The 10,825-nt window shown below is 42.1% G+C and overlaps 1 protein-coding gene across 1 annotated transcript in view; it reads right to left on the bottom strand.

The window, feature by feature from the left end:
* Nucleotides 1–6,611: 6,611 nt before the first annotated feature.
* The window catches only part of Il19 (interleukin 19), a 6,399-nt gene continuing 2,185 nt past the window's right edge, over nucleotides 6,612–10,825 (bottom strand). Inside the window, exons 3-5 of the mRNA XM_005348316.1 lie at nucleotides 8,419–8,571; nucleotides 7,466–7,537; nucleotides 6,612–6,707 (exon numbers count right to left, since the gene is read on the bottom strand). Of these exons, the coding sequence (XP_005348373.1) occupies nucleotides 6,612–6,707; nucleotides 7,466–7,537; nucleotides 8,419–8,571 (321 nt within the window). The remainder of the gene's footprint in view (nucleotides 6,708–7,465; nucleotides 7,538–8,418; nucleotides 8,572–10,825) is intronic.

A 10,825-nucleotide genomic window follows, 5' to 3' on the forward strand; every position in this document is an offset into this window, starting at 1 on the left:
TCCTCCTCCTCCTCCTCTTCCTCCTCCTCCTTCTCCTCCTCCTCTTCCTCCTTCTCCTGCTCCCTTCACTCTCCTCCTCTGCTACCACTTCTAACCACCACCGAAAGCAACAGCATTTCTTTCCTACAGATCCAGGACATCAATCAGTAAACCTCCTCCTCTTCCAGGTTTCTCCTCATCACTGTTCAAACCCCAGGATTGAGGGTCCTGGTTGTGGAGTTTGAATTACGATTCTACAGTTCATGGTGCTGATTTTTTTGTCTTATCACTAAAAGAGTTGGTTAATCTGAGTTCTAAGATAAGGGCCTTAGAAAAACATAATAAAAATATCACAGGGATATTCAATCCAGACAGAAGAATTTAATGGAGAGCCAATTTCAGGATTGAATAATAACAATAGAGAAGAATAGCCTAAGGTTTTCAGACAATCCAAAAGCTTTACAGGAATTGACAATAGGCAGAGGTTCTGTTATAGTTAACTGAACTCCTGTGCCAATTTTAGATTTGAGGAGATTTAAGGAAGCAATAGTCTCATATGGCATGTGTTCACCTTTTGTAAGCAAATGTTAAACTCATGGTCAGTTTGTAATAGAACTATTTCTAATGAAAAGATAGATTTGGTTAAAGGTGTTTTAGAGCCTGGCCCACAATGACAATGGGGCACCTGATTCTGAGAAGAGACTAAGATTATTCAACAATGGAGTAAAGCTAGAGGTAGGGAAATCATCCAAGATCAAATTCTTGGAGAAGGAGACTACACTACTATAGAAAGGCATGCTATATATGTTGACCACAGCTTGGATTTATGCCATGGAGCAGCTTTGAATGGTTGGGACAGAACTGGAGAAATAGGGAAGAAAGTTGGGTCATTTCCTGAAGTTATACAGGGCCCAATGGAAGCCTTTATGGATTTCTTACAAACATTGACTTCAGCTGTAAATAGGATGATTTGGAATCTAGACAAATAACAATTGAATCTCTAGCTTTTGAAAATGATAATTATCTATGCAAAAGGATAATTAGGCCATTAAAAACAAAGTCAGCACCTTTGGAGAAATGGATCTAAGATACAGTTAATATTGAATCTCATGGATATGATGATGTATGAATAGGAGAGGTGATTTCCCAGAGGTTTGAGGAAAAATTGAAATGTCAGATGTTATAATTGTGGCAAACAAGGTCACCTTAAAAGGGTTCATAGACAGGACATTCCTAGAAACAATGTTTTTTCTAAGAATAATTCATTCAGAATGCCCTTCCCTTCTGGATTATGCAGAAGAAGTGGCAAAGGCAGGCATTGAACTAACGAATGTAGGTCATTAAGGAATATTTATGTTAATCCTTTGCTGTTGGGAAACTCTGTGAGGGGCCTCTAACAGGCCCCTGTCCCAAATCCAGTTCAATCGTTCCCTGCCATCATAGAGGAAACTCCTTCAAAGCAATAAATAAACCTAATATTTATTGTAAGAAACCATACTGCTCTGGATGACAGAACAGCTATAGAAGAGAGGGCAAAAAATTAAGGAGAAATCATGAAGTGAGTATTTTGGCAAACTTCTATAAATGAACAAAATTTAAAAAATATGAGTGAATGATGCTGTCATTGAAGGTCTGGTAGACACAGGTGTGAATGTAACAATAATTTTATCAGAATCTTGGCACTCAAACTGGATTCTTTATGATGTAAATATTCAGTTGTTAGGGACTAGAACTTCATCTTGGGTAAAGCAGAATGTGAGATGGGTCAAATGTATAGGGCCAGAAGGACAGAAAGGAATATCAAAACCATATGTGGCTAGCATAGCAATGAATTTATGGGAATGTGATTTGTTATAGCAATGGAATACTCAGATTAACATTCCCCCAATCTTAGAAACAAACCATAAATTAACATATGTTCCTGGGAAATTTTTTAGAAATTGACCATTCAGGTTGTACAAGAACTGGGCACAACAGCTGCTTATATTTCAAAGGCACCAACAGCCCTACCTTTAAAAGAGTTGACAGGCAAACTTGTATGAGTTAAACAATAGTCTTTAACAACAAAGATACTGCAGGTTTTAGACAGTTAGAACAGGAGCAACTCAGTCTCAGCATGTTGAAGAAACAACCAGACCTTGAAGTTCTCCTGTATTTGTTGTTTTAAAAAAATCTGTAAAATGGAGAATGGTAGCAGATCTAAGAGATGTTAATAAAGTGTTAATAAGGTGATTCAGCCAGTGGGTTCTCTGCAGTCTGGCATTCCTTTGCCTTCTCTATTACCTAAAGAATGGCCTCTAATAGTTATTGATTTAAACGATTGTTCCTTCATTATTCCTATAAAGAAAGACAGAAAATTTTGCCTTCAAAGTGCCTACTTATAATAATCCTCAGTCTACTAAATTATATCAGTGAAAGGTCTCCCATAGGAACTGTTAAATAGCCTCACCTTGTGTCAATATTTTATAAATCAGCTATTAGAAATGATGCATAAACAATTTCCTAAATCTATAGTAACCATTATGTGGATGACATTTTACTATCTAATTCAAATGTAGATTCTTCAGAAAGAATGTTTGAAGAAGTAAAGAAAATTTTGCCTTGTTGTGGATTCCAAATTGCTCCTGAAAAAAATACAAAGAGGAGATTCTACTAATTATGAGAACCCTGGCAAAGAGCTTGTAGTAATATTTTGGGAGAGACTATGACTTATAAAGAGAACTGATTGGACCCTTTCTCGCATTATATGACACACACCAATAACTAGAGCACCTACATTCCATACTGATACAAATAAATCAGGAAAGGCAGGTTACAAATTAGAAAATTTAAGTAAAGTAGATCAAAGCCCTTATGATTTTGTCCAAAGTAAGAATTATATGCTATTCTTGTGGTACTAAGGGATTTTTAAAGAACCAGTCAACAAAGTTACTGATTCACAATAAGCAGAAAGAATTGTTTTGTATATTGAAACCACTGAATTTATACAAGATGATATAGAATTGACTTCATTATTTATTCAGTAATAAGATATAATCACAAACAGGCATCATCCCATATATATAACACACATCTGATCCCATACATTCTGCCAGGTCCTCTAGCACAAGGTAATACGGAAATTGATCAATTATTGATTGGAAATGTGCTGAAGGCCTCAGAATTTCATTTAGAAAGCATCATGTCAATAGCAAAGGTATTAAAAAAGACTTTTCATCACATGGCAGCAAGCCAAAGAAATTATAAGGAAATATCCTACTTGTTCTTTATACAACCAAACATCACTAACTTCAGGAAGTAACCCAAAGGTACTCAAAGGAATGAAATCTAATAAACAGATATATTTTATTTTGTAGAATTTGGAATACTAAATATGTACACCACATCATTGATACCTATCCAGGTTTTTAATGGGCAGCTGCTTTGAGTTCAGAAAAGGCTGATTCAGTAATCATACATTTGCTAAAAGTTATGTCCCATAATGGGTATACCTGTACAAATAAAAGCAGACAATGCTCCAGTGAATGTCTCTAAGAAAATGAAACAGTTCTTTTTCTTTATTATAATATAAAACATATTATAGTATACCACATAATCCTATATGACAGACAGCTACAGAAAGATCAAATCAAACTCTAAATGATATGTTAAATAAACAGAAAGGGATGTTAAATGCCTCCAGAAATAGATTGCATAATGTTTTATTAACTTTAAATTTTCTAGATGCTAATGAGAGAGAAATAGCAGCTGCGGAGAGACATTGGACAGTAGAAAAATACTATGGCATTAAGTCAGCCATTAAAGATGTTCTGACCTCAGAATGGAAACCAGGACATGTGTCATGTTGGAGAAGGGGTTTTGCTTTTGTTTCCACAGGAGAAGAAAAGCTATGGATACCATCAAAATTGTTAAAAATTCAATTTGAACAAGAGACACCTCTTAGTTAGAAGACATGATAGCTCATCAAACAACATGGCCATTTAATCTGAACTAACCTATAAAACTAACAAATGTTTTTCATTTAATCATATATAACTTGCCAAAAGAGAATCTCCCCAAAATTAAGGTTGGAGAAAGGGTTTTGTTTCTGACTTTTCAGAAGAAAAAGGGTATCCACTAATCTCATAATCCTTTGGTTTTATATTGACTCTTTAACCGCTTTTCTTAAGGTATAAGATTTATATATATATATGTGTGTGTGTGTGTGTGTGTGTGTGTGTGTGTGTATTAAACTTTTTGTCGTGATATTGATGGTCATATAGAGTAGTGCTAACTAATTCTAGAAAAAGGTTTCATCTACATTCCTGTACATGATTTCAGGTTTGAGTCCCTATCAGTTTTCTGCAGTGAACCATGAGCACACCTAACACTGACCTCAGGAAGTCTCCATAAGGAGGATGGGGCCCCACAACAACAATTCCTTCAGTACTATGATAACACCACTAAGCTGAAAAAACACCACCTGAAGATCAGCTTTGGACTACAAACTGTTCAGAAGAATTTCAAGATGTCTAGTTGAGATGATCCAGCCTAACAGACTACTCCAGCCAGGACTTGAGACACGCCCTGCACTTTCCCATTATGCAGAGACTGGACAACAAATGATACAGCTACCTCTTCCAGGACTTGACAATTGACCAAAATTTTTCTTTTCAGAATCCCCTAAAGATGCCGTTGCCCCCAGATAGCAGGAAGTAAATTTAAGGACATGATACCATGAACATTTACTAAAAGTGGGGTGGGTGATCTTTGGTCATTCAATGGGTTATAGATATTTGTCATTGTTTAGGGGGGTTGGTTACAAGTTGTTATTGGTTATAGTTGGAAGAAAAGTTGAACAAAAGAGATTAGATTCAGGGTTCTTGTTTTGAAAAGAAAAAAGAGGATACTACTCAGCCAGCCAGTTCGGCATGAGTTGTAGCTCACAGTCACCTTGAAGAGGCTAACTACTGTACAAACAGTTTTGTTGCTTCTTAGGAGTCTATCAGTCCTGTTAAAAAATAATGTGTGAGGTGAAGGGTTAAAATCCTACTTCGCTTTACAGGGGTGTGTGTGTGTGTGTGTGTGTGTGTGTGTGTGTGTGTGTAACACACCAGTCTTGTAGCCCTGGGTAGGTTGCCCATGCTCCAGCAGGCGGCCCTACGCCCATGAACATATAGGCAGAGCTGACTGGACTTGGTGGCACCGCAAGTGAGATACAGTGGGAGAGGAGGAACTGGGGGTGAATTTGATAGAAACACATTGCACACGTGTGTAGGAGGCACAGAAGTCTTGTGCTCACAGACAAGACCTCTGAGGACCAGGAATGTACAACATAAAGAGTTGTCTCTCCATGGGGAGAGCTGTATAACTTGTTCCCCACCCAGAAGGCCAGAAGTGGATGTGGTTAGTAGCCTGGTGACCTTTGCACTATCTATGTGGCTGAGACCACATAGGATCCTCCCCTAGACCCTTGTCATGAGCTTGTCTTTCTCAGTCAATCTATAGAGTCTTTCTTTATGGAAGATGTCACATATATTTTACAAAGAGTCTCAACATAGTCATGCCTTAAGTTTTCTTGTGCACACAGGATTGAATTATTTATCAACAGGAATTTTTTTTACCAAATTGTGTTGTGCTTAACTATGCCTAAAATAAACTGCCCAGCATCAGACTCCCAAAGTTTGAACCAACACCAGCTACTCAATCATGTTGAACCAAACTACCTCCATGCCTCCTATGGATAACTACTCTGTTGGCCATGGTGGTGACAGAGACCCTGGCACACATGCATGAAATCCTCTAAGAATAAATAAAAGCATATTTAAAAGAGAAAGAGTAGGCCTGGCTTCTACTTGTTCTAGCTTCAGTCTCAATGTGTTGTCTTCTTCCTACCGTGTTCCCTCCACTGTGGCTCCTTCTGTGTGGTCCTCACCAGGGTCCAGACAGTCAAACCCATTCCCTAGAACCTCTAGAATTATGAGCAATAAACTTGTTTTTATTGACAAAGCTACCCAGCCTAGACCTTTTGTTACAGCGATGAAAAAATGTAGTCATATACTCATCCAGAACACTTTTCTACTCGAACTGTTTTTTTAAAACCTACATGCATCTTATCCCCATCTAGAATTAATCTTCCCCACATGTTCCCCATTTTGGGGGGTCTCTTTCATTTCCACAGATGAATGAGTCAGAAGACAATTCACCCTCATAGGTAAAGCCCAGTTTATTCATAAATGACAGTCAGTACAATATGCACTATAGCTCACCATGAGGTGCACAGCACAGGCCTGGGAGAAGCCACTTCACAATAAATTAGAGGAGCTGTGACAGCATCCGGGATGGTTCAACAGCCACATGCTGTCATAAATACCATAGCTGCCCACCCGACTGTTTCAGGTGGAATCAGAGAGCTGAGACTTCAGCAGCAGCTGAGAGCAACTCAAACCCCAACTTTTCCAGTGAGGATCCAGCCCAGAAGAGAGGATCCCTTCCACATCAGCAACCTCCAAGAAGAGACCCCCATTCTAGATATTATGAGAGCTCTCCATATCTGTCTCCTCTTCAAAGTTAGCTGCTGACCACTGGGGGGCCGGGAGAGAGAGAGAGCTCACAGTGGGTTGTATATCTCTAATCAGACAAGGCACTTAGTGTCAAGCTGCAGAAGTCTCTCGATGGTTCTTGCCAATCCAGGCTAAGAAGATGTCTAGCTCTCCTAGAGACTTTAGGGCAGCAGAAGAGACCTCCAGCTGAAACCAAAATAAAATAAAATAAAATTTAAAAACGGCATCATGTGTATAATTCACATAATCCATTTGTGCCTTCATTCCCCCGATTTATCCAAATCAGTTTTCCCTTGGAGCCTTGAGGCGGAGAGTCATGTGACAACTCCTTAGTGGTCTTGGAACAGTGTCTGGCTCACAGTACAAACTGCTTGAATCTTCACTGTCCCTCCAGCATCGCTTAATAAGGTCTGCTCCCCCCAAAAGCCAAGCCCCAAGACAGTCCTAACCTCTTCTCCCTTCAATGCACTAACATCATTTGAGAGTGTTGAGAATAAGGAACTTCAGTCACACCCCAGAACTACTGGACCTCAATCAAATCTGTAGATGCCATACCCTAGTAACTGCTCTTGCATCAACCCCCCTTGAGAAGTACAGCAATAGGCAGGATGCCAAGGGCCAGGTCCTGACCACAAGAACATTGTATGTGTTACGTTTCGTGGGTAACAGTTTCAGATTTACTGGGGACCGTTGCTCTCCCTGTGTGATCATATCTTAAGCAAGCCAGGCCAGATGTGAAGGTAGAACACAGCAGAGGAAGGGTGGAGGAGAGGACCTGGGAATTGCCCAATGACCTACAACATTTTTGCAGGCATCAGCTCAGATGGGCCTTTCGTGAAGACTGGAGGGAAGAGTAAATGATTTGGCTTGGAGAGAAGGCTGAAATGTTGTACTCTCTCCAGCATCTCGTTTTCTGTCCTCCCTGGGCTCTCCTCAGCCCTCACCTGATTGTAGTTGTCTTGGACAATTCTGGTTGCATTGGTGGCTTCCTGACTGCAGCCACACTGACTATGAACCTGCGGGACACAAGGCAACACTCATTAGAAGACTGTTACAAGCTCTCCTCCCTACACACCCCTCCTCCCTACACATCCCTCCTCTCTAGATGTTCCTCCTCGCTGCACACCCCTCCTCCTTGTACAGCCCTCCTCCCTGCATTGAAGCTCCTCCCTACAGGCCCCTCCTCCCTAGGCAAGTGAAAAGCTTAGAAGATGTGGAGAAAGTCTGCATTTGACCCTGGCTTCTGCTCCTCAGAAGAGCAAGCATCAGGTCTACCTTGTCACAGTGCTTAGTGCAACACCCTACAGGGTTAACTAATTGAGTAACTATATCCATGTGATTGCACAGCTATAAGTTTTAAAGCAGGACAGGGACCGCTATTCTTTCTAACAGTTAATGGGATCTGAGACAGGGAGGGAAGCCATCACCTGCCACAAAGGAGCCACGCCACCCAGGAACCCATCAACAGCCATTAGGATGGAGCCTACAGTTTCTCTTGGCCTGAGTTTTGGTTGGTGATTTTTACTTCTGTCTCTGTTTGATTTTGACAAGTGACAGTGAACTTACAGGTGACCCTTACTGTACAACTTCCCAAAAATGTCTTAGTATGGAAATATCAAAGGATCAGAAACAGAACGTCCAGAGGTGTGCTTATGGTCAGAATGAAACCCTTGGCTCGTGCCTCTTAGAGGCCACTCTACACTTAGGAGACACCCTGGCATCACTGGCCACTCCGTGAGGCGACATATCTGACAAGGTGTCAGTAGGCAAAACCATTGCAAAGTCTCGAAGGACACAGAAGTGAATAACAGGGCAAGAAATACCCAACAGCACCAGTCCTGGGCTCATTCTGGACAGAACGAGAGCAGCTGCTTGGGATTCGGGCACACGGACTCACACATTGCTCCAGTGTCCTCTGCATTTGGAGGAACAAGTTGGCAATCTTGCTGATTTTCCTCTTGACCTCATGGCTTGTCTCCTGATGGTCCTTGAACACCCTGTCTCTGTAGAAGGTCAGGAGGTGCCTGGTCACGCAGCACACATCTACAGGCTACAGACACAAATTAGAGCATGCCCTGGAGGCCCTCTGCTCTCAACACTTTGGGAAAAAAGTACAAGAAGTTACAGAACTGAACATTCTTTTCTAGAATTCAGGGTTTTCTTCCATGTTTCCCACAGTCAAGCCACCTATTGCCAGGAAATGTATTCACAAAGAATAGGGCTTGGAATGCCATCACAGACAAGGGTTCTCAGCACAATCTCCCTGGAACAATGTAAGTTATTAGCTCCCTCAAAGAACCAGGTGCCTCCTTTATGAGAGGGGTCGCATCCCACAAGCCAAGGCTGTTTGCTCTGTAAACTCCCAGCTCACAGCATCCTCGGCTCCTGGACATTAGGGATCTTACCGGGCTTGACCAATATATTCATCCTGACCACTAAGCCCTGAACCCCACACACTACTGGACTCTCTTGCAATTTGTCCTCTTAAACTGGGCCAGGGAGAGGAGCTGAAATTTGTGAGACTGGCGACCGGCAACCACATCTGGGGAGCTCAGTGGACTGCAATGGAAAGCAGATGCCTCAAAGACAAAGCACAGCCCTGAGAAGCAGTGGACAGTTGCCTTCTAGCAGTTGGCGCTCTGCAGGCTTGAGGAAATGCTGCAGAAGGTTCACTCCCCAGCCTCTAGCCCCAGGGCAGCTTTTCCTAGACAGTGGCAGACTAGTTGGAATCAGGATCTTCTGTTCCCCTGCCCACAGTGGATCTCTTAGCCAGAGAACTAGGTTACACACCGCTGTGTTATTAAGACTGTAGCATTAGAAAAAAACAATCTGGGGAAGGGAGGGAGGGAGGGGGGATGGAGGGGGGAGGGCGAGAGAGGTAGGAAGAAAAGAAAGAAGGGGGGGGTCCAGATCGTGTGGTCCCTACAGGGGTCAGACAAACTACACATTACAGAAGCTGAGCTGGTTGAGAAGAGGCCTTTGTCAGGCGGTGGGACTGACATCCTGCAGCAGCAGGGCCTGCTGGTGACAGGGTGCCATCTGCTGGTAAGTGTGGCTGGACGTGGCTAGGGGCTGGAGAGCCAGGGAAAAGGGAGTGGGGGGGAGGGGGGTCTGCATCCCTTCTCTCCCTAGCCTTGCTCTACCTAGGATGCAGCCTCTCCCAACTCACGCTCAGTCTCCCGCTGTGACCGTTCATATATATCCAGAGGTTGGCCAGGCAACGAGCCTGCTCCGACCTTAGAAATTCAAGGAAGAAGGGCCTCTCACAAGCATTCCCTCTACGTGCTGCCTGGGAGAACCTTGCCATTTCACAGTCATTGGGGCCCATGAACACACACATTTGCCCAGCTTCCAGACTGTCCCAAGAGGAGAACACGCAGGCTTGAGTTTGGCAAAGCTAACTTATATGCACCACCAGAAGTACTGTCTAGAAGAAAAGAATGATAAATTGGACTTCATCAAGATTAGAAAATCTGTTTCTCAAAAGGCACTGTTAAAAGGCTGAAAGACAAGGTAAAGCCTAGAAACTGAATTAGCAAAACACATCTGGCCAGGTCACGATGGAGAACACATGCCAGAGGACCCCAGCACTTAGGAGGGTGAGGCAGTGGATGGCATTGGGAGTCCAGCCTGACTCAAACTTTAAAAGGTGAAACAGAACTCAGATCCTGAATGTGTAAAGAACTGGGCACCAGCAAGATGGCTCAGCAGGGAAAGGCATTAACCACCAAACCTGACGACCTGAATTCCAACCCCAGGACCCACACGGCTGAAGAAAAGAACTGACTCCCGAAAGTTCTCTGACTTCTACAAACACACCATGGCAAGTGTGCACCCCACCCAATAAATAAACAAGTAATAAGTATAACACACTAAAACTATATATATTTATAGATCCAGGCAAGGTGGCACATGACTTTATTCCTACCACTCAAAAGGCAGAAGCAAACAGATCTCTTTCCAGAATAGTCAGGGCTACGCAAAGAAAAAAATCTGTATATATATGCACATACATACATACATACATACATATATATATATATATATACACATATGAATTTTCAAAACTTAACAAGAGAAGTTGCTTGTTTAAAAATGTCAGTAAGCCGGGCGGTGGTGGCGCATGCCATTAATCCCAGCACTTTAATCTCAGAGGCAGGCAGATCTCTGTGAGTTCGAGACCAGCCTGGTCTACAAGAGCTAGTTCCAGGACAGGAACCAAAAGCTACGGAGAAACCCTGTCTCGAAAAATCCATAAATAAATAAATAAATAAAATGTCAGTAAAAGGCTAGAAGACTAATTT

The sequence above is a fragment of the Microtus ochrogaster genome, chromosome 6, assembly GCF_000317375.1.
Source record: "Microtus ochrogaster isolate Prairie Vole_2 chromosome 6, MicOch1.0, whole genome shotgun sequence".
Taxonomy (NCBI): domain Eukaryota; kingdom Metazoa; phylum Chordata; class Mammalia; order Rodentia; family Cricetidae; genus Microtus; species Microtus ochrogaster.